The sequence below is a fragment of the Giraffa tippelskirchi genome, chromosome 7 (genome assembly GCF_054371585.1).
Source record: "Giraffa tippelskirchi isolate mGirTip1 chromosome 7, T2T-mGirTip1v1.2.pri, whole genome shotgun sequence".
Taxonomy (NCBI): Eukaryota; Metazoa; Chordata; class Mammalia; order Artiodactyla; family Giraffidae; genus Giraffa; species Giraffa tippelskirchi.
Genome location: NC_137281.1, coordinates 113139270 through 113164012, shown reverse-complemented (window position 1 = coordinate 113164012; position 24743 = coordinate 113139270). Strand labels below are relative to the sequence as shown.

The following is a 24743-nucleotide window of genomic DNA, read 5'->3' as shown; positions in this document are numbered from 1 at the left end:
CAATCAGCCTGAAGCCTGACCTACCTCTTCAAATTTCAGTTAGAGGAGCCCATAAATTCCCTTCACATTAAAACTAGTTTTTATAGCCTTGTGACTGTCTGCTCTTTGAGCCTATCCCAGCCAGCCGTGCACTTACCTTCTTTGATAATATCGATAATGTCATTGGCATTGAAACTGAGTTCATCTGTGTCCTGAGCATCATAGGCATACAGAGCCTTGCACTGTGGCACCTGAGGCTTGGGCTTGGGCTGGGGCTTGGGTCTGCCCCCTGCTGGGGGAGGCCGGCTGGTTGTTTGTCTCCGGGCCCTGTGGAGAGAGTAGAGGCGGGTGAGATGGGACCCAACAGGAAGCAGTAGCACTGTGTGCTGTTTTGGAGCCTGGAGCCAACACTGCTTAAGTTCAAATCTAGCCCTATCCTTAGAAGGACATGTCAATCTCTAAACTTTCTTGGAGAATAAAACACCCTTCACAAGGTCGGTGCAAAAGCATGTAATTAATTCTGCATAAACATTAGCTGCTGTTGCTGTGTTCCCAACATAGAAGGAAATATATAAGACAAGCTTATAAAACATATTTACACATCTAAATGATGACAGTCATGTATGTACTCCCCTCACTCCCAACTGTGAAACCAGAACTCCCACAGAAGCCTACAGGTGTCTCTTCTTAACTGCAAGCCCTCCCAGAATGAACCCCTAGCTTGCATTTTATATTAATAATTCTGGTTTGCTTTGTAGTTTTACCATGCACGTAAGTATCTCTAAACAATAGGCATAGTTTACCTGTTTGTGTAAAAATCACACACTGCTATAACTTGCTCCATTTTTTTTTCCCCCACCTGGCCTCGGTCCACAGCTTGCAGGATCTTAGTTCCCTGACCAGGGACTGAATCCAGGCCACAGCAGTGAAAGCACCAAGTGCTAACCACTGGGCAACCAGAGAATTCCCTCACTCTTTCCATTTTTGATATGAACACTGTTGATGCATGTAGTTCTGACTCATTCGTTCTCATGGCTTTATATTTACTATTCCGTTCCATGAATATGTCACCATTTACTTATCCAGTCCACTGTTGATGGTCATTTGGGATAATTCCAGTTTCATTACAGAAAAATGCTATGAATGTTCTTGTGCAGAAAATTTATCCAAGGTAATTTCTCAACATCAGCACACCTGACGCTGTGGGCGTCAACATCCTTTGTTGCAGGGGGTATTCTGTGCCCTGTAGGGGGTTAAGCAACATCCTTCGCCTTTACCCCACGGATGCCAGTACCACCTCCTCCACCTGGTGATGATTATCAAAAATATCTCCAGTGCTTAGACCCTAATCCAGCTTTAAATGTATTTAATGTCTTCTAGCTTTAAATGTATTCCTTCTACAAACTACACTTCCTCCAGTCACCGTTCATACCTTGTCTCAAAGGCACAGTCCTAGTTAGTGAGATCTTGAAACATGTCTGGAATAACTCTTTATTAAATATGTTCATCAAAAGCATTTAGAGAGTGCATTTAGGAAACAAATATAGCAAACACCCCCATGCCCCCTTTAAGGACTAAGAAGCCTACGTTCATTTGCTTCTGAAAGAAACTTAAGACTTCTAAGAGGGGCTGGACTGAACTCAACACAGTGAGGCTGGCTGTTAGGTCTGGCTGGGCCTGTTAACACCTGTGGGAGGATGGAGGAAAAGGGAGGGTATTTCCTGGGGCCTGAGTTCTGGAGGGAAAAAGCACACCCAGTTTTGAGCCGTGTTCTGAAGAAGCCAGAGCCTCACTGTCCTCGCTGAGGTCCTGTGACAATAGATGCTACTGAGTGCTGATGAGCAAGTCAGATCATGAGGGGGTGGCCGAGGGTAGGGGGGTTCTGGCTACTAGCTATCCTCAGCAGGGGTGGGGTTCCTTGAGTGCTTCCTGGGGCTCCCTGTGTAGAAGGGAGCAAACCCCAAGGTAACTCAGGCTCCACTCTTCTCACATCAACCCCCATGCCCACCTTCCCACCCCTACCAGGCACTTTTATCGAAGAGGAAATACATCGTATAGATGGTTAGCATGACATCATTTCCTTCCTAGTCTATTGGAAATCCCCATCGCCTGCTTGAGAAAGCAGGCTGGCTGGATAAGCAGGTTTTTAATTAAGTAACCTATATATTAGAGATGTGTCAGCATTTGGTTAATAAAACCATTAGCCTGGATACCAGAAGTCATCTGATTTCCCAGCAACAAGGAGTGGATTGGGGTTGTGGGGGGGGCGGTGTGTGCATTAGAACACCCTGGAAGGGAGGAAGTCTGCAGTCTGGCACTTCCAGGGAGTGGGGTTGGGAGGGTATGTGCGCTTATGCACACATGTGCACACACATACACTCAACAAATATTCATAGATGAAGAGCTGGTCTCTTTTTTGTCCATGGGGAGAAACCTACCACCATTAATGCAGGTTGTTGGGGTGTCTAGAGCCCAAGAGTACTGGGACTTGGGTGCATTCTGTGGGCAGGGGGCCCTCTTAGCGTAGAGGCAAAGCTGGATGACTCTCTGAAAAAAGGGCCAGCCTGCCTGCAGCCTTCCCAAGAATCTCCCTCCTTGCTCCTCTGCCCACCTGCCTCCAGCTTTGACTGAGGTCACCCAGCTCCTCCCCTTCATGTCATTCCTGCCAGTTGCTTTCTTTCAAGGCTCCCTGAACATCAGCTCAGTGGGTTATTAGTTTACCTCACTCTCCATTGATGATCCTTCTAACAGCTTCCTCCTGCCCTTGGCTTACAAAGTCCCTGCCAGGTGTGGCCCTACTTGATCCCATCCTCTCATCCCTCTGCAGGCCACACTGGCATCTTCCTCCCTCTCTCCATGCAAGTCCGAGCCCTGGCTGGGTTTAGGACCCCTGTCCACATACTCCTAGTCTACATCCTATTTACTGGTGACAAATATACTTTCCCCCCTAAGATCAGGAACAAAACAGAGATGCCAGCTCATCAATATGCACTGGAGGCGCTATAGCCAGGGCAATTAGTCAAGAAAAATGAAAGGCATACAGATTGGAAAAGAAGTGAAAAATACCTCTATTTGCAGAAGAGATGAGCTTGCACATGGAAGAGCCCAAGGAATAAACTAAAAAATACTATTAGGATTAAAAGATTCAGAAAGACTATAGAACACAAGATCAATATACAAAAATCAGCTGTATTTCTATGAACTAGCAATGAACAATCTAGAAAAGGAACCGAGAAGACAATTCCAGTTACAATATACAAAGAGAATATTACTTAGGAGTAAATTTAACAAAAGGATGATTCTATTTACATGAAATGTCCAGAAAAGGCTAATCTATACTGACAGAAAGTAGATTAGTGGTTGCTGAGGGCCAGGGGAGGAATGACTGCTAAGGAGGAGAAGGTTTCCCTTTGGGATAACGCAAATCTTCCTAAATTAGATTATGATGATGGTTGCATACCCCTGACTATACTAAAAGCTGGTGAATTGTATTTTGAATGGGTTGATGTTATGGTATGCAAATTATATCTCAAGAAAGCTGATTCAAAAATAAAAGTAAGGGGCTTCCCTGGTGGTCCAGTGGTTAAGAATCTGCCTTGCAATGCAGGGGACACGGGTTTGATTCCTGTCGGAGACGATCCCACATGCTACTGGGCTAAGCCAGAGTGCCACAATGACTGAGCCTGTGCTCTGGAGTCTGTGCTCCCTACCTACTGAAGCCCTCACGCCCTGGAGCTGGGGCTCCACAACAAGCGACGCCACTGCAACGAGAAGCCTGCGCATGGCAACTAGAGAGTAGCCCCTGCTTGCCGCAACTCGAGAAAGCCCGCACAGCAACAAAGACCCAGCACAGCCATACATAAATATTTCTGTAAAAGATACTTGCATAAAAAATATTTTTAAAATAAGTAAATTGCATGGGCCCCCCTGGGCTCTGCAGTGCACTCTTGGTACCCAGAGTCAGTTCAGCCAGCTTGTGTACAAGCAGCTGCTGGGTGTCCTACCCAGGAACTGGGACACAGTGGAGGAGGGGATGGAGGACCATTTAAACATCTGTGTGAACACAGCCACTGTGTTCTTTGATTCCAAGCCATCAGAGCCTACTTCCTCAGAATAAGTCAAAGTAAAACCTCAGGGATTACTGGGGCATTGGGTTCTCGTGTACAGTGGACATTGGCTTGATTGTCCCAGGCCCTGGACAACGGCTACCATGCAGTGTAAGGTCATCTGGTCGTGCATCTCTTGGCTGAATGGGGCTCACAGTGCTCCACAGTTGGGAGCGGGAGATTCCAGGCAGCTCTGAAATGGGGCACTGTTTGCTGGGGAGCAGCAGTATCGACGAGGTGGGCTGTGTTTGATGGGGAATGGCCGTAGGGGTGGAGAACAGCTCAGCATTCTGCATCAGGAAAGGGGCTATTTTGGCAATCCCAAGGTCACCACTGTCTGGCTCTTTCCTGTTTATATGTCCTCTGTAATCAGGAAAGGGGACAACTGTCCAGTAGGGCAGCAGCTTCACCAAGCGAGCCCTCCTCCTCTCTGGTCACTTCTGCTTCATTCTCACATTTAAGCATGTCCTCGCTCTTCTTGTGTCATAGAGGGGGTGTGGTCTGGGAACCCCTGCCTGGAGCTCTGGGCAAGATACCATGCTGGGCATTTTCAAATGTTGCTTCATTTAGCCTCACAACACTCCCACGAGAACACTGACGTGGGTCCCTGGAATTTCTTGCTGGCTTCATCAGCGAATGGCATGATGCATATGCAGCAGGCTCCCAGAACTCCAACCACACTGATTTTTCTGGTCCCATGCTCCCCAGCCCACACAGAGCACTGATAATTCCTGCTCAGCCTTTGGATCTTGTTTCAGCCCCTGCAGCATCCTCTGGTAGCCTGTGCCTGCTGTGAGCAGGGGGTGGATGCACTGGGGACAGGGGCCTGGGCTACCTGTCTTTCTAGCAGGACAGCAGAGTCCATGGGGGTGGCTGTTCTCACCACGGTAATCCCTGGACCTGGTGTCAGGCCCAGGAAGACTCTGTGGCCTCATGTCCTGCAGGAGTAGTATAAGGGACTGTGGCTTGAATTGGAGTCCGTGCACTGGGTTTGAGGCCCATGACTGGCCGGCACATGACTTGGATCCATCACTTTACATCTTTAGGGATCTGTCTTCATGGGTTAAAAACAGGGAATTCTGGCAATGGCCCAGGCCCTTTTCCTAATTCTAAGACGGCTTTCCAGAGTGCTTTTAAGATCTCTACTGTCAGACCTACCATGGAACACAGGACTCCTGCCCCGATGGGGTGATCACTGGCTCTTTACTCACTGCAGTGTGGACCTGGAAACCATCACACAAATCAGTCACAACAGCCATTTTCCTGGCTTGGTTGGACAGACTCAGCCTTCAACCCAGACTATCTCCTTCTACCACTAGGTGGCGATCCTGTGCAGTCAATAACGAGATGACGGCTCCTTTCTACCAGCTACCAGAAATTAACAAGGCCTTTTAGGTGTCTTCAGACACCACTCACAGTCATGAAAAAGGGATTCAGACGTTCTTACCTAGCAAACAAGACTCTCATGCCCAGGGGGCAGGAACTGGCCTCAACCCAGCCTGTGAGAGCAGTCTGTCACACTTTAAGAAATTTTGTGGGTCAGTTGTTAGAGAATCGTTAAAGATGAAATCTGTGGTGTTGGAGAAGACTCGAGAGTCCCTTGGACAGCAAGGAGATCAAACCAGTCAATCCTAAAGGAAATCAACCCTGAATATTCACTGGAAGGACTGATGCTGAAGCGCCAATACTTTGGCCACCTGGTTCAGAGAGTCGACTCATTGGAAAAGACCCTGATGCTGGAAATGATTGAGGGCATGAGGAGGAAACGGGTGAAAGAGGATGAGATGGTTGGACTCAATGGACATGAGTTTGAGCAAAGTCCAGGAGATAGTGCAGGACATGGAAGCCTGGTGTGCTGTAGTCCATGGGGTTGCAAAGAGTCGGACATGACTGACTGAACAACAAAGATGAAATCAAAAACATCTAACTGAGTAAGTTAAATGAAAAGCAAAGGCAACAAATACTCATAATTTGACCCTCCCTAATTATTTTACCACATTTTACATCTATCCATGCTATTAATGTCTGCTGCCTGGATGACAGTGGGAGACTGCATCTCTTCCCAGCTCTGCGACCAGTGGGGGAGTCACCCTGGTAGCTTGAAATCGGCCACATGGAGAGCAGAAACTAACAAATGTTAGTCATCTTCTCCATGGGATCTGCCTTTTCATCCCCAGAGAGAGCTAGTCTTTCACAGCATACCACTGCCCCTCATAATAACTCACTTTTACTCATCTGAAAGCACTTAGACTAGTTTTACTTTATAATGGATATGCAGGATTTTATGGGGCTTCCCTGCTGGCTCAGCGGTAAAGGATCTGCCTGCCAATGCAGGAGACCCAAGAGATGCAGGTTTGATCCCTGGGTTGGGAAGATTCCCTGGAGAAGGAAATGGCAACCCACTCCAGTATTCTTACATGGAGAATCCTATGGACAGAGGAGCCTGGTGGGCTATAGTCCACAGGGTCTCAAAGAGTTGGAAACGACTGAGTGACTAAACAACAACAATGCAATATTTAGATAGTTTTTGGTATTGCTCATATTTTGATATTTGTATTCCAATTAAACCTCACATGATAGAAAACTGTGTTACTGGGATAATGGGGGTTGGAGCAAGAATTTCTGAATCAAAATGACAAAGTTATTTTTCCTACTGCCATTTCAATAATAAAGGTTCACTGTATGCAGATTTGTATGTAGTTATAAAACTCCACATGATGGAGCAAATCCAGTTGTTTCATTATATGTAACTCTGGCACAATGTAAAGTAGCTTTGCTGTTACCATGTGACCCATCATTTCAGCATAATCTGTATAGCTGGCCCTTCACATCCAGGAGTTCTGTATCCCAGATGCAGATACAATCAACTGCAGGTTGAAAATATTTGGAAAAAAAATTCCAGAAAGTTCTGAGAAGTAAAACTTGAATTTGCTGGGCAGGGCAACTATTTACATAACATTTACATTGTATTCAGTATGACAGGTCACCTAGAGATGATTTAAAGCACACAGGAGGATGTGCATAGGTTATATGCAAATACTATGTGCGTGCTCAGTCACTCAGTTGTGTCCAACTCTTCGCAATCCCCTGGACTGTAGACCGCCAGGCTCCTCTGTCCATGGAATATTCCAGGCAAGAATACCAGAGTGGGTTGCCATTTCCTACTCCAAGGGATCTTCCTGACCCAGGGATCGGACCTATGTCTCCTGAATCTCTTGCCTTGGCAGGTGGATTCTTTACTACTAAGCCACCTGGGAAGTTATAGTAAGTATATTTCTTATGGACCACACATAATTGAGCAAGGAGATCTATGCAGCCTGTCAGGCTTCTCTGTCCATGAGATTTTCCAGGCAAGAATACTGGAGTGGGTGGCCATTTCCTTCCCCAGGGGATCTTCCTGACCCAGGGATCGAACCTGCATCTCCTGCATTGCAGGCAGATTCTTTACCGCTGAGCCACCAGGGAAGCCCTTGCAAATAAATACCACGCCATATTATATAAGTGACTTGAGTATGCATGGATTTTTGTATCTGGTGTGTGTGTGTGTGATGGAACTAATCCCTGGTGGATACCAAGGGACTGTACACATTTGCCAGTTTACTGTGTTTATTCTTCATTAAAAAAACCAAAACAAAAAAAAAAAACCAACACATGAAGAAGCTCGGTTACAGCATCTTGCTTTTACATCAGGTCTTTTTCTGAGTAGGGTGTTAGACATCTAATGCAGTCACATCATAGCCCACGCCACAGAGTTTCCTGAGTAATCAGGCACATCACACCCAGTTGGCTTTGTGAAACCCTGCACTGGTAGAGAAGCCCTGTTTCAGTGCCTGGGGAGACCAAGCGGTGCTCTGCCCTGAGACATCAGGATGCTGACCGGCATATGAGCCCTTGCAGACAGCTGTCCAACCTCACGAGGGGCCAGAAGCCCACAGGAACACAAAATGCCAAGTGACATCAATGACGTAGAGACAGGGACTGTTCATTCACTCTCTTCATGGGATGTGAGTTGTTATGGTGATTGAAGCAAAGGAGGTTTAACTAGAAAAAGACTGTAGAATAGCATAGCGCAAGAAGGAATTTTGGATTTTATTTCCGTTATTGAAACACAGCTAGTATCTACTACAGTATAACCTCTCAGCTCTCTGTTCTGCTTTTGGTCTGAGACCACAGAGAGCAGCGTGGCTTTACATGGGTGATGGTCAGAGAAGGGGGAGTGAGAGAGGTTGTCTCCCTGACTAGTCCCCTTGTCTTGGCTTCCCTAGGTTGCCCCCCACCCCCCGACTAAAACCAGCAATTCCTGAAGCTTAGCCCCTCCATAGTCTAGAAGCTCTATGCAGGCCAGAGGTTTGAGTTCTTGTGGATAAAGCCACTGGGCCAGGGGACACCCAGTTTTTAATCTTGGTAGAATATTAATATTTCTCTGTAAGACCAAATCACATGAATAATAGTCATAAAATAAATACAAATAGGACTTTCCTGGTGGTCCAGTGGTTAAGAATCCACCTGCCAATGCAGGGGACACAGGTTCAATCCCTGGTCCAGGAAGATTCCACATGTCCTGGGGCTTCTAAGCCTGTGCGCCGCCACAGCTACTGAATTCATGCACCCTAGAGCCTATGCTCTGCAACAAAAGAAGCCACCGCAACGAGAAGCCAGTGCACCACAGCTGGAGAGTAGCCCCTGCTTACCACAACCAGAGAAAGCCTGCACGCAGCAACAAAGACCCAGTGGAGCCAAAAAAAATACAAATAAACGTGCAAGTGGCAGTGTGCTTTACAGTTTACAAAGCCCTTATTTAATCTTCAAAAAACCTTGAGTGGGCTTTCAATTTCTATGACAACTGGCTCTATGATACAGATGAGGACACCAAGGTGTGGGAAGATTAAGTGATACACGTGAGGTTGTCAGCTGGTAATTAGTGCGACAATCGGTGTGCCCAGCAGGTGGCATACAGAAGGCACATGGTTCAATATTCAACAAGTGACCCAGGACTCACATCCAGTCCTGGCTGGTGTGAACTTGGCTTCCCTGCAAACGGCCAGGCCACTTTCTGTGAACTTCCCTGCAGCCCCCGCACCTCTGGGGCACCCGGTGTGCCTCCGTCACTGTGCCAGTGAGAGCTGGGATTAAGCTTTCAAATATCATGTCTTTGTTCTGCAGATGTGAAATTTATGTCTTAAAATTCCAAGAAGGAAAATAATGGCATTTTATTTCATTGGCTCTTTAAAATATGCTCTGTTCCAAAAGGTTGAATCTATAAACATTACTGGAAATGTGGGAATGGATGCCAGAAATTCCTAGGCTTCGTGTCTGCCTGGGCCAGGATATGGCTGCTGCTCCTGTAGATTATGGGTTAAGAAATATTGCTATTGGACACTTGTTGGAAATTTTAAGCCCCTTGAAAAATATGACTCCATTAGGAGAATCTTGTCAGGAGACACCCAGACAGCATTTACATTTTTCGATCGATCTCTCTTTTGTGGCATGGCCAGAAGCCCAACCACTGAGCACTTTCAATATTTTTCTGTTTCTCCAACTTCTAGTTGGATTCATCTCTGGAGTATCTTGAAATTTCCTGAAGTGGTCCTCCCCTGAAATGGACCACAGGATTAAAAAGGCCAACAGAAAAAAAAAAAATTTCCAGTCTGGGTTTTCATGCTTCCAGTAATGAACTGGAGGTGGATTATGTACATCTCAGTTACAGGAGGGAAAATATAAGGCACATTTGATTGGTAAATCAAGTGTTTCTATGTAGCCAGAGCAGAGCCTGGTGAATGAAATTGTTTATATGATTCTTGTGTTACCTGTCCTCTTTTCCTGAGAATTAGGACAGATCTTGAACATGAATCAGACTGTTGAAAAAGTATGCTAAGGGACTATAAGATTATAATTCCTTCTATATCTTAGTTTTCTTGGATAATGATTATGATGATGACAACAACAAACATGGCATGGCGAGGGTAAAGAATCCACTTGGGGTGGTAACTTAGTGAAGGTTTCATGCTCTCTCCGAAAGCAAATACCAGAAAACCCAGAACCCAACTGACTGAACCCAAAACAAACTGACAGACTTTCTTGAATTAACTTGAGGTGCTAATTACACCATTTGATTTTATCCACATTACATGATCCAAAAGAAATGACTGCTTATATTAAATATGTCTGTAAAGAAAAGTGCACTGGGGCTTCCCTGGTGGTCCAGTGACTCCATTCTGTTAACAGAGGGGGCCCAGGTTTGATCCCTGTCAGGGAACTAGATTCTACAAGCTGCAATGAAGATTTGGGGATCCCTCTTGCCACAAGCAAGACCCGGTGCAACCAAATAAATAAATAAAGTTTTAAAGTGCACTGGGGGTGGGGGAGGGAAAGGAAAGATGAACCCAAGAGTTGAAAGTCCAAGGAGACCTAGAGGTAACCTCCCTTTTATAGGTTGGTAAATTCAAGGGCACCATTTGGGGCAGTGATGTAAACAGGAACTTCTGTCTTTGTGGAAACGAACCAGCTAGGGATCCCACAGTTCCCTGTTTGCTCAACAACCTCCCACGGGAAATGCAACTCATGTTTTCTTGGCAATGAACAACTGTTAAATGTAGGTAATCACAAGGGCCCTGAAATGCTTGTCTAAGGTCTTTGGCCACATTAGAAATTATTTTAACTTTGACTTGATGTGTTTTAGAAAATAAATACTAAGCAAAAGCTCAGCTGTTTGATCAGGGTATGACTTCTTAAGGAAGAATCTGCATCACTGCAGATTTCAGTATACAAAGAGGAGGCTGGCTGAGATGTTATGGCTATGGGACTCAGTGTGCCTCATGTGAGTTTTATACACAAGTTTTATATAGAGGAAAATCTTACTGTCTAGTAGACAGGAGTGAAGGTTCCCTCTCCTTCCAGCCTCACAGACACTGCCAAAATAGCATCACATATGCCTGATCTTTAAGCTTAAAGGTGGCAAAGGTGTGATAAGACTTAAATAGGGAACAGCACAGCTGCGGGCTGGAAGGGAGCAGCCTTGGTTAAGACACAATGTTCCTAAACTGCCTGCATTTTGGCCGACAGATGCTCCCAGCTGGCTGGTGTGCAAGTCTGTAACTTGCAAAGCAGCCTGGAAAGATGGTTTTGCTTGCCAAAACCAAAGCAAGTAGGAAGCTAGCAGACAGAGCTAAGAAATTTGGTGCATTTTGCTGACTGGTTTTAATCCCCTGCCTACTTTGGGAACTCAAGCTGGGCCCAGGAAGGCTTGTTTGATGATTTTAGTTTCATCCATCTGAGTAGTGTAGCTCTGGATTATGGAGTAAGAATCCTGTTGCTGCAACAGCACCCCTCCAATTCACCTTTACACAGAAACTTCCCTGTTTTTATGAAAATGATTTGATAAAAGTAGTTTTCAAAATGGAGTCCCTGGATCAGCAGCATCACCATCATCTCAAAATTTGTTAGAAATGTAAATTCTTGAGCCCCATCCCAGTCCTACTGAATCAGAAATGCTAGAAGTGGGCCAGTAAGTTCTCCAGGTGATTCTGGAGCACATTAAAGTGTGAGAACCACTTCTTTAGACCAAGTCAAACTATGATCATGAGAACTGGTGGGATAGAGCTACATATGCAGGAGTGGTGGGAGCAGGGAGAGAGATGTAATAGAAAGTGGCAGCCACTCTCCTGATGGCCACTTGTATAGAACCAAGGTGCTGGGACTTCCCTGGTGGTCCAGTGGCTAAGACCCCAAGCTACCAATGCAGGGGGCATGGGTTCGACCCCTGCTCAGGGAACCAGGTCCCACATGACACAATTAAGATCTTGCATGCCATAATTAAGAGCCAGCACGGCTAAATAAATACATATTTAAAACCAAAGCGCTTTTCTCTCTGAAGCCCAAATGAGGGAAGACTTGCCAGGGGAAAAGGAATGCAAGGAGAAAACCTAGTGAGATCTGGGAAAGTTCCTAAGAGTCTGCCATCTTTGATAAGGCCTCACGTGAATGGGCGGCTCCCCACCCAAAGGAAGGAGCTGTTGCTTCTCACCCAGCACTGCTCTCGTTTGTACACGAGTCTCCTGATCACACTCAAAAGTTCTTTATTATTCTACAGACACGGAGAGACTAGACAATGGAGGTGGGCAAGAGGGAGGGGAAGAGTGGGCTGCAGCAGCCCCGTTATGGGGTTCAGTAGAGAGAACTACTCCACCACTGAGAATCATGTCAGAGATTCTTGCCAAGAGTCAGAGACTCCTTAAAAGCCACTAGTTCACATCAACAGATAAATAGTTAAAGAAGCTGTGGTACATATATACAATGGAACGCTCCTCAGCCATAAAAAGAACACATTTGAGTTGTAGTCAGGTGGGTGAACCTAGAGCTTGTCATACAGAGTGAAGTAAGTCAGGAAGAGAAAAACATTGTTTATTAATGCATATATATGGGATCTAGAAAAATGGAACTGATGAACCTATTTGCAGGGCAGGAATGGAGATGCAGATGTAGAAAAGAGAAAACCTGCGGACACAGCAGGGGAAGGAGCGAGTGGGATGAAGTGGGAGAGTAGGACTGACATATATACACCACCACGTGGGGAACAGACAGCTAGTGGGAAGCTGCCGTATAGAACAGGGAGCAGAGCCTGGTGCTCTGAGGTGACCTAGAAGGGTGGGATGGGGGTGAGGGGATAGATATATGTATACATATAGCTGATTCATGTTGTTGTACGGCAGAAACCAACACAACATTGTAAAGCAATTATCCTCCAATTAAAAAAAATTTCAAGTGTCACTAGTTCGGCCACCGTGAGACAAAAACTGCTTCATCATCACCATCATCGTCACCACCATCTTCATCATCAAGCTACAGCTGACTGAGCAGCCAACTACGTGCCTGGAACCATGGTAGATGTTTTATTTAAATTCTCTCTAGTCCTCCCAGCAACCCTGCAAGTTTGGTGGTATTACACCAGTGTATAGATAAGCAAAATGCAGCCTGGAGAAGCTAAGAAGCAGGTCCAATATTAGTTAACAGGGGCTGAGACAGGATTCTCACCCTTCTCTGGTATATGACACAGTCACTCTACAATACTCCTGTCTGTGGTTTCCATCTGCCCTGTGACTAAATACTTCCAGGGACAAGGTGCTCCTTACATCCTAGGGCAGTTCATCTTTAGGCTACTGGAATACTTTTTTGTTTATTGGTGCCAAAATCTACTTCCTCGCCGAGTTCACTCCCTTGTCTTAAAGCCGGCCCTCGTTACATGCCAGATGACGCCACAGGACACAGCCAACTCCTTTTCCCCTGCTGATAACTCTCTGCACAGAGTTCTATGAATCTTTACTTCTTTCAGCTAAAAAGCTGGTTTCTTTCCTCCCCTCTTCTGTTCTAGAAAGGCAAACAGGCTCTTATTTTAAAGCCTTGACAGTCTGTATTCATAAACAAACATCTACGCCTCACAGAATGCTGGGATGGTATTCCTTATGTTTCTAATGACTCTTTGAGCCATTGTGTTTATGCACCTTTAGCAGACATAAATCAACACCCCCAATATTCCTCAACCATCCCAGAGAGCAAAATAGGTCACAGAGTGAATCAATCTCAGGGTGGAAGGGAACCCCTTTTCTAGTGTTTCCAGGATAAGGCCTTTGACATCAACTTGGCTGTACTTTTCAAGTGTGGCATCAACTTGGCTGTACTTTTCGAGATGCCAACCCAGAGCCTCACAGCCCTGGGGCTGGATGAGGCTGGGTGACCACACGTGGGTGCAAAACTGAGCTTGAGAATCACACACAGATGATGCCCCAAATTCTTGAACCGTGGTGTGACTGATGGAGATGGAGGTCACAAGGGTCACTCACAGGAGGTGGCACTCTTACCCGGCAGCACCCTGGTCTGGGACCTTGAGGAAATCCAAGCTCTCCAGCGCCTGTGACACTCGGTCCGAGCCGATGGACTGCTGCTGTGGCAAAGGCGGGCGCGCCATGGACGTGTACAGGCTCTTCTGACTTGACCTCTGGTTTCCAGCAGCATGGGGATATGGCACAAACTGGCTTTTAATGACTCCATTCTGATGCAATCCTAGAAAGAGGAAAAGAAGAGATAACAAAGCTGAAAATTTCTGATTCTTTGCTAAAAGGCTCTTCAAACTTTTCCCCTCTATTAACCAAGAGCGAGTTACTTAGCTTTGCCAGGCCCCAGTTTCCTCATCTGAGGGCATAACTGCTAATATCATGTATTGTGAAGAATAGACCCAAGACATCGTAAACTGCCTGGCAAATGTGTGGAACATAGCAGACACTCATGTGTGCTTGTTGAACTTGACTTTAGAACTACCAGATGTTCAGGGTTTCAAAGCCAACAGTCAAAGAAAGGTAAGCTTCTGACTAGTAGGAAGGCACATTTTTGGGTCTAAGAAAAACGATGAGGTTATGATTCAAAAGGGTTGGCAGGCAGCTGTTTAAACAGCTGGACATCCATTTTCAAGGAGTCAGTCCTGGGTGTACTCTGTGAGAGCCAGTCATGGGAGATGGAGAGAGGAGTCCACACAGGCAGGGGAAATGTGGCCACTGGTTGGATTATTCTGAACAGAGCAAGCTCTCCTAGTCAAACAACTGTTCCTAGTCAAGACCCCATTATCCGGTAAGGAATGGATTACGGTGCTGGGCTCCAAACCGCACACCTTGCCCGAAAGGGGAACTGTTCTATGTTATGTATGCAGAAGAATGAAGGGGAACAAGGCTCCCCAAGGCACACACTGGCGAACCCACCACAAAACCTCTTCCATCCAAATTAAGAGAACAACTCTTTGGTACCAGTGGGATGACGCTTAGTTATAAAGGGGACTTGAGGTTCAGGTGTGCCTGCCTCTGATAGCTACATGACCTTGAGCAAGACACTTGATCTTTCAGAATGTCAATTTCTTCATTAAAGAAACAAGGAGCTTGGTGAGACCCCACCTGCTGCCCCAGTCGCCAAGGACAGCCAAGGGACATCAAGAGTGGGACATATTCTAGGGCCGTGTCACTCAAAAGGGGTCTCACAGATGAGCTGCTCTGTGCCACCCATGAACCAGCCACCCTCCTAAGTTCAGAAATTAAGAGCCAGCATTTAGAAATGTTCATAGCAGTTTCACAGACATATCTCATGTCTCCTGAATCTAATAAGAAATTTTGGCTTGTATTTTGATTGCTTTTAAAATCCTAGTAATTTTTATTATATCTTACAAAAGTATAGTTTGTGATGGGTTAAAAATTAAGGGGAAAAAAAAACACAAAAAACTAAACCAAAGCTAAAAAAAAAACCCTAGCCCTTGATCCTTCACCACAGAAAGTATTAAGTACTGACATAAGGGACTTGGGCCTAATTGCCTCATTTTATTGATGAAGAAACTGTCATGTACAGAGGTTGTGAGCTGTGCTCAAGGTCAGGTAGTTGGTCTGAGGTGACTTTGGCCAGTGTAGTTGAGGCAAATGAACTTTCCAGGTGGTCTGGCCAAGATTTTGCACGGGTGGCTGGCGCATAAGTAGTAACACAATACTACACTGGTTCTCTTAGGTTCTTTTGTGCTTGGATTTTCTTCAAGAATAAAGGCAGAGAGGAGGAAAGACAGCCAGGCCAGGCAGGATGGGGACTCCAAGAGAGATGAGAATTGGCTTCTCACTGATAGGCACTGTTGTCTATACTTTAGTATGCAACTATGAGATTCCAGGGCAGAAGACAAAAGAAATGCTTCTTACTGCTTATTTTGGATGCTGCTACAAATAGATTGCCTTGTCTGGCATGATCTGAGTCAAGCGTGGTCCAAAGATGACCCTTTTAAGACCTACAACCCTAAACTTATTAACATCAAACATTCTGGAGGCAGTTTCTTATTAACTGAATCGTAAGTGATGGAAAAACACTTGTGAATTTGGAGAGTACTCTTCCAATACTAAACAGATTTTTAAGGGCAAAACCTCTTACATTTATTTGGGTTTGGATTTTGACTTGCATGCTATATGTTTATCAATTTAACAATGAGAAAAATGTAACATAAGATCTAAAAAATTTTGGTATCAATTTTGCAATTCTCTCAGATATTACTTTATTTTTGGAGCCAATCTCCTAGATCCTATCTGACTAAGAATAAAGACTTTCTATTTCTTCATTCAGCTGTTAACTAGATGCAAAGTATTGTCAGCGTTTGGCTGGAGCTGGGTAGTGATGGTGGGGTTATACCTGCAAACTCCAGTTTCCGTTAAGGCAGCATCCTACATCGTAAAAACTGATGACATTCTGGTTGCCATGGGCAGTGAACTCTTCTTCCTCTTACTGATGTAGGAAGCCTTTTCTAAGGAAGTAATACTTCCAGGTAATGAAATGCAAATTGCTAACTCAGCTATAGTGTGGTCTGGTTCTGACACAAGTCCTGCGAATTTTAGGGTCACAGGTAGGGCCATCATGTTGGGAGGAGGACATCTGACACTGAAACGGCTCACGGCTGGCGAATATGTTGGCATCTGTTGGCTAATGCGTTTCTTCCTTGATTTTTTTTCACATCTGGGTCTCGCCTATGGCGCATGCTAGGCTCACCTGGTGGCAGAGGGGCAGCTCTCATCGGATAGTTGGCATTGTGAGTCCTGCTGGAATAATCTCTGCTTTGAATCGTATTCCTTCGGGTAGGACCTGAAATAAGCCAGCAAGATAAAGTTCAGATCAGTGCTACTGGCTGGTTTTTATGGCTCCTGATGGACTTTTGCTGGTAGAAAACTTGAGAAGTCTGGAAGGCAGGTCTCCATGGGATCTGCAGGACACTGGCTGCAGGGTGGACAGGCTGTGTGAGGGGCATGTTGTCCTGGCAGCTACTGGATGGGAGGGGCCAGAGGACACGTTGACAGAGGGAGAGATTTGAAATGTCAGAGACAATGGCTTTACAAAGAATTATTAATAAGCATACAAAGGGGTTTCTATTGTTGTTGACTTTGCGAAGAGACAGATGGGTCAAATGAATGTTCGCACTCATGTTCTGACCACAGAGCACAGAAGCTGAGGCTGTTTTAGCTGCATACCATGGTCCCTGGAGTGGACACTGCAGCTCCCCCACCGCTGCTGTCATCTAGGGCCTTCCTCACCAGAGTTTGTGTTCTATAGTCTTTGAAGGAAACACAGAGATGCTGAAGGGGAGAAGCAGACTGGTATCCTTGACACAGATGTGCAAGCATCAGAAAACAAGCAGTGCTAAATGGAGCCCTGTGGGGCCAGAATGAGTCCCAGAGAGGCAGGGTGACTGGGGGCCAGACGAGACCTCTGCAGAGACTATGTGTTGGAAAGGACAGCCGTGGACAAGGTCTCGAGTGGGACATGAAGGAGAGTACGATTAAGCCAGCTGGAACAGGGGTGCAGAGGAAATTCCTAGTAAAGAGAAGAGCAGGAAGTGGTAAGGTGTGAATAGCACAAAGCAGAGGAGCCGGGTATCAGATCCTGGGGTGAGAGGAGGCAGCCAGGTGTGGGTGTCCCCCTTCCTGCCCTCCCTGTCACATGCAGATACGATAAAACACCGTATTAGACAACGTCTCACTTCGGGGCCCGCTGCCAGTGCTCTGACTCATCCTGCTGGTTATCCATAGCTCTCCTTGGCCCGGCTCTGTGCCCTGGGCTCTGAGCCAGTGGACTGCTGGGCTTCTGCACTCTAGTTGGGTTTGGCCATTTGGGAAGCACTGGCAGGAGACCAGGGTGCCAGAGGGGACAGGAGTTGGGGTACTTTTTTTTTTTTTTTAATTTAAGTATTTAATTTACATTATTGTGTAAGTTTCTGACATATAGCAAAGTGATTCTGAGACATGTTCTTTTTTAGATTTTTGGGGTCTCCTCTACCTACATCCTTAAGGTAATAGTAGCATCTTGGTTTTCTCTGCCCGAGCCCCAACCCTATTCCCTTCATCCTGCCCACATCTCTGTAAAGAGTCCTTTTATATAAAAGTCTCTTCAAAAATCCCACCTAAATGTGCTATCTTCTGCAAGTACTAACTGATACTCAGACATACACCATTTTCTGAGTGGCTACTTTTTTGTACTGTATTAGTGAGTTATACAGGACAAGCCAGCGTGCACCTGGTAGACAGAAGCCATAAAGGCCTATTTTATACTTGGCATACTCATCATTGATCATACATGTGGACAGTATTCTGTAAAGGTATATACATTATATGAGTACATGGCATCTATAATTACTCTATAATGTCCATCCTAAATATAATTTTATAAATATCACTTACAGAAAAAGTATACAATAAGAATCTACAGGCCAGGGACTTCCCTGGTGGTCCAGTGGCTAAGACTCGGTGCTCCCAATGCAGGTGGCCTAGATTGGATCCCTGGCCAGGGAACTAGATCCCACATGCTGCAACTAAGACCTGGTGCAGCCAAGGAAATAAATATTAAAAAAAAAAAAGAATCATAGGCCAGTAAAAGGAGTCAAACTACAGAGTGTGAGTTAGAGCATGTGTGTCCCCGAATGACACAATTTAAAGTGAAGGAGTGAGATAGTAAATGTGATGCATTGTAACAGAGTGAACCCTTGTAAGGAGTTGGTATATGTGGTCAGTTTCTTCTTTAACACTGACACAAAGGATGGAGTTTGTATTGTTGACAAGACTGGACTGGAAAGCGCTGGGAAATGTAAAGCCAACAAATAGATTTGTTTTAAACGTAATTAATACTGTAATGCCAGGAATACTACACATAACTACTAAATCATTCAGAAAAGTTTAACCTGCCCATTTGCTTCGACGTTGGTTTAGTCTGAAACGTTTCAATCAGAAGAAAACCCCAGCCACAGGAAGCAGTCAGTGTACTAGTTCTTTGGCCCACAGATCTGCGCAGTGTTATGAGCATTTGGTGGCAAAAGAGTTCAGCTTGGAGAGAGGGTGAGCCGGGGCCAGGCAGGGAGCCCAGCAGCCCAGCAGCGGCCCCGCCCATGGGGCCCGTGCACACTTACGGGAGTTTCTGGGCAGCCCGGGTCCGATGCTGACCTGCAGCACTTTGTTGCTGGGCTTGAGGATGGCCAGGTCGCCAAAGCCTTGGTGGAACTGCACCTGCCGGGAGCCCCCTGCACTCCAGGGACCCCAGTTCTCCTTTTTCAACTTGATTTCAAGCCTGTGACAAGCGTATATGTTGGAATTAACAAAGGAAGGGAGAGATGCAGGGAGAAAGTCATGTTCACAGACCCCAGCCTGGAACTGTGTTGTAAAAACAAGACAAGACTGGATCATGGGAACCAGTCCGGGGCCCAGTGGACGGGCATGGCGCAGGCTGAGCCACCAACCAGACGCAGAGCATTTGGGGGCCCAGTCCCTGGGAGATAATAGCTGGTAAGGGAGGTACCCCAGTATCGGAGCACTGTCAAGTGGAGACAGGTGGGGACACAAGGAAAGGCCACCCTCCAGGCCACACCGGCTGTGCTGCGTCACTGTGTCCTCTCTGATCGCCCAGGTCTGTGTGTGGAGGACTGAGAGATGCCAGACGGAGAGCTCATGTCTCCTTTGCACAGAATGCGGCTAGTATTTTTAAGTTTATTTTTGTATTGGGGTATAGCTTATTGACAATGTTGTGATAGTTTCAGGTGGATGACCAAGGGACTCAGCCATACATATACATGTATCCATTCTTCCCCAGACTCCCCTCCCATCTAGGCTGAGAATGTGGCTACTATTTAATTAAGTTCTATCCCTCCACCTTCACCCCCACCCCAGAGAGGAAAAGACACTAGCAACCAATACCCAAATAAAAGGGAAGTTTACTCACAAATGCAAAACTCCCCAGCCAGTTTTTTTATTTCCTATGTTGCCCGTATGCCTACATAATGCAATTCCATATTCTGCTTTTTTAACCTTGTATTTTTATTTTGTAAGACAGAAAAATCATAATTGCCAGTAGCTGTCTATTCTTTTGAGCAGCTTGGCTTATACATATTCTTACTTTTTTTGAGTTACTCCCTTATCACAAATTCTCAGACAAAAATAACTGACCCTGGTGCTCATGGCTAAATTGTTGTTTGAAAAAGCTGTAATGACTTCATTCTACTTCTAGTGTCTATTTCACCTCAACCACAGCAGGATGAGTTATGCTAAGTTCCCCCACTCCTGGAACGAAGACTTTACTTTGGCCCTTTGCTTGTGAGTAGGAAGAGTGGAGGGTATCCTCATTTTATAGATGGGGAAATTGAAGAAGAACAAAAAGCCAAATAAATCACTTGGCAAACATGAGACTAGAAGTTCAACAGTCTGCCCATGTCTGGTCCATGAGACGATGTTATTAAAGTAAATGAAGGTGAGCCCAGACACAAGACACTGGCTGTGCACAGCCCCCAACCCCCCAATGCCCCACCAGCAGGTTGTATCATGCACCCATCCTGGGGACTTAAGCCCTAATCACTTTCTTCTGCTTCAGCCTTACACTACTTCTACCTGCTCTGCGAAATAAAATATTGCTTCATTGGTAAGATATAAAAATCTGCCTTTCTTGGCCTCACGTTGGTGGACCTTTGCCTAAGGGATAAAATATACCATTCAATGAAGTCATCTCACAGACATGCAAAAGTAACCTTTCCAAAGTCCATGGCAACCACCATGACTGTCCTCTGCAGGCCCTATGAGTCCACAGGAGAAGCCAAGGCCCCAGAGCTCCTTAGAGCCACCCAAGCCAGTCAGACCCCACCCCTACTCCACAGTGGACCCCAGCAGTGAGATCAAGGCCCCAGATCCCAACTTACGTGTTGCTAAATTTCAGAGGTAGTTGCTTCTGGGTTTTTTCCTCATAACGTTTTGCTAAGAGGCTCAAGAACTCAGTTTTGAAGACAGATTCAAGCAAACTGTCATATTCTTGCTCATGAAGAATAAAAAGGTCATCCTGCATAGTACTGCAAAGAGATTGTAAAGACTCAAAGAAAGTTGCAGTTTTGTTGATTTCATGGTTTTTTTCACTCTTTTTTTAAACCTGTAAGATAGCACTAAATTTCCACCATCTTTCTCTGCTACTGAAAATCTTGAAAACAAAACACAACAACAATGAAGTACAAAAATAAAATCCCTAAGATCTGCTTTTAAAAGAGGTTTATAGTCCACCAACAGCATAATCAAAATATTCTCTCACATGACTTTTAAAATCAGGAAATTAAGGACAATTTAGTCTGTATTTTAAAAAGTCCATTTTCAAATTCAACTTCTGTGTTCTTAAAATCATAAAAATCCAGAATATTATGAATGTGGTCAAAAGGGGACAATTCCTCATAAGTTCCAAGTCAGCAGAATTTAGGATATGGTTGCAGCTACTGTAATACACCCTAACTTGAAGAACTGTAAGCTCCATTATCAAAAGAGAAGCCAAAGTCCTATGCTTCATAGGCACCAGTCGGGAGCCTTCAGGTATTCGGTGCTCTGCTTATACTGCCTGCCAGATGCACAAACACGTCAAACTGCAGAGAAATGAGAGGCCGTTGTACACACAGCAAGCATAGTCCCCACCTTCAGGGTGGGTCAGGGAAAGGACATGCCTTTCTGGGAGCTCCTTGTTCGGATAGGGTAGGGCTGTTGGGGAAATTCATACCCACAGTGGATGTTAGGAGCTGCAGGAAGAATGGAAGAGAGAGGCTGAGGGGCAAAGCCAGTTCCAGGGAATATGCTTAGTGGTAAGGGGACTGATTCGATACTTCCTCTCCAGGCCCAGCCAGAGTTTGTGGAAATCACAACACATATACACTTGAGAATTTTTCTTCCTTAGTTGCTAGACGTATTGCTCAATTGCTCAGCTGAAAGAGGCTACCACCCCAAAGGCTTCATTATATTCAACCCTACCATTACCTCCTAGCAACACTGTCATACATTTAAGACAACCCTCCTAAGAATGACGTCTCATTAGGGACAGTATGTGTTTTTCCAGGTACTAAAAACAAAGTAAGTGAACTCACTTCAGTAAACTGACCACAGAGATTAAATTTTAATCTCTCCAAGTGCAGCAAATACCAATGACATGGCTCTATCAGTAACACAGGAGCTGTTCCTGTGTCCTGAACAGGGGGCCCCAGGACCAGGGCATCAGTAGGATTATTGCGCTGTGACATGACCAGACAGTGAGGCAAGTACAGAGGACTGGGGTATAAAGAATCTTTGAGAGTGGGGAGCCTTCTTCCATGGAGTCTGATCCAACTAAACAGCAACTGGGCTTCCCTGGTGGCTCCAATGGTAAAAAGAATCTGCTTGCAATGTGGGAGACCTGGATTCGATCCCTGGGTTGGGAAGATCCGCAACCTACTTCAGTATTCTTGCCTGGAGAATCCCCATGGACAGAGGAGCCTGGCGGGCAACAGTCCATGGGGTCACAAAGAGTTGGACACAACTGAGTGACTAAGCACACAAAATAGCAACTCCTGTGGTCTCTCTGTTCAGTCACAGGAATATGAAAAGGTGGGGTCGGGCAGTCCATGGGACCAGAAGTCTTCCTTGAGTAAAGAGAGCCTTTGTGGATGATCCTGGGCTTATTAGGAACCTTCTCTCTCTGTTCCAAGGCAGGGAGCTAATGACTTGTACTTGCTCAAGCCACTAGCTACAGCCATAGGCCCTTAATCTAAAACCTCAGCCCCTCAGTCTTTCTATAGGAGCTTTTAATCCACAGGAGAAAAAATGTATAAGGTAGGACCACAACACAGTTGGGTTGCAAAGGCACAGTATGACAGCATACATAAATATAGGGGAGGAATGGAGTCGACTAGCAGCAAGATACCATCAGCGGGGAAGAGGAGCCTGGCCCTTCACATCCTGTTTACTGAAGGCCAGTAGACCAAACAGCTCTTCCTGGATGTGAAGTCAGAACACTTCACAGGCATGTTGGGACACATAATGGCCATGTGGATGGAGCATGTGGTCATTACTGTTACCTCAACAGTGTTTCCAAATATCCCTATGTCACAACCATGCTATCTGCACACTCTTGAAATGGTTGGGATGCAGGTGGTGTTGTGATTGAAAGTGAAGTGAAGTCGCTCAGTCGTGTTCGACTCTTTGCGACCCCATGGACTGCAGCCTACCAGGCTCCTCCATCCATGGGATTTTCCAGGCAAGAGTACTGAAATGGGGTGCCATTGCCTTCTCCGGTTGTGATTGAAGACCCTCACAACCAGTGGTTTTAAAGAACCTAGTGTTTTTATCTTTGTCACTCAGGAGCATAAGAAAAAAAAAAGCAATTCAGAGCCAACATGACAGTTCTACAGTGCCTGGGAGCCAGGCGTCTACTCCTCCTCCTTACAGGTATGATCAGAAAGTCATACAAGTCATTTCTGCTTGTACCTCATTGGCCAGCGTATGTCACATGGTCACGCCTAGCTGAAGGGAGCCTGGGAAGTGTAGTCTTTGGTAGGGCTGTCAGCTATTATCATGTAAAGGAGAGAACAGGTATTACAGGACAGCTTACAGTCTCCACTCTACTTCCTTGTTCACAAATTTAACCAGCTTTGGAGTTGGAATCTTTTCTGAGAACAGTCTACCTCAGAATGTGTGGCCACAACACTCCTATCATCTTCCTGTTTCTAGGTAGATGAAAACTCTGGAATTGTTTTAATTACTTCAACAACAGCAATTCCAAACTCCAAAAGGCACTTGTGTAAAAAGCTGCTCAGAATAACTCTCCCAAGTCATTTGGAATTAATGAAATAAAGTCCCAGCATCCTAGCACAGGGCTAAGAAGACCTCTGTGTCAGGAAGGAGAGTGTACAGAGGGGGAAGAAGTGAACAAGAGGCACCACTTTTTGGTGTATGGGGAGGAGTGAAACTCCCATTTCAGCTGCTGGATTCATGTCTGGGCATGTCCATTTGCCTGGCTGGCCTCTAGGTGGGACAGTGATTATTCGACTGGATTATTAAAGGAGTCCAACACAAGAAACCTTGAATGGTTTAATGTGTGCAGACTATTAGGAGCTTCATGATCATCATCATGATCATTCAAGAAATAAAGCCAGCAGGCCAAAACATCAAGGTCAATTATCAGCATGAATCTGGAAATGAGAAGAGACTGTTTGGACATTAGGACTTCAACCGTCAAATTCAAGAGCTGCTCCCTTTGGTGATTGGAGTCAAAAAAACCAGGAAATTCTCTTCACCCAGGCCAGAGCTTCAGCTCATTCCCCTTGCCTCAGCCCAGGTTCCTAGGCCTGAAAACAAAGCTTCTACACCTTGTTTTTTTTTCCCTAAAAAATCAGACTTATTTTTGGACTTTACCTCCGTCTTCTTCATATGCTCAAGCTGCAATTCCTTACAGATGTTTGACGTAGGAGCCTGTGTTGAAAGAAACTCAACTAGTCCCTGGTTTGGCTCTTGATTGGTTCTTTATCCTGTTTTTGTGGCTTATTTTTGTACTGCTGACCACACTAGAAATGCTTGTTTTACTCCCTTAACCAAGATCTTCTTCATAAAAATGTTAGTTACAAAACCCTGGGTAAAGTTTTAAAGGAGTTTTTTCTTTTTTTTTTAAACTAAAAAGGCAATTTCAGCTAGGATGGCCCCTGCTTTTATTTAAAGTCTCTGACTTTCCTGCTTATGAAATAGATGCTCCTTTAAAAAATATATATATTTATTTATTTATTTCGGCTGTGCTGGGTCTCCGCTGCAGCACTCAGCCTTTCTCTAGTTGCAGCTTCTCTTATTGTGGCAAATG

At 45.4% G+C, this 24743-nt stretch overlaps 1 protein-coding gene across 6 annotated transcripts in view; it reads right to left on the bottom strand.

Annotated features, from left to right (window-relative positions):
• The window catches only part of MYO1E (myosin IE), a 208803-nt gene that overhangs the window by 5114 nt on the left and 178946 nt on the right, over window positions 1–24743 (bottom strand). For 3 of the 6 annotated variants that reach the window (XM_081510002.1, XM_081510003.1, XM_081510004.1), the window contains 5 exons: window positions 20812–20958; window positions 19039–19196; window positions 16635–16727; window positions 13940–14141; window positions 137–306 (listed from right to left, as the gene is read on the bottom strand). In XM_081510002.1, coding sequence (XP_081366128.1) covers window positions 137–306; window positions 13940–14141; window positions 16635–16727; window positions 19039–19196; window positions 20812–20958 — 770 coding nt within the window. Of the gene's footprint in view, window positions 1–136; window positions 307–13933; window positions 14142–16634; window positions 16728–19038; window positions 19197–20811; window positions 20959–24743 lie in introns of all 6 variants that reach the window. The other 3 variants (XR_014059427.1, XR_014059429.1, XR_014059428.1) reach the window with 3 other exon arrangements.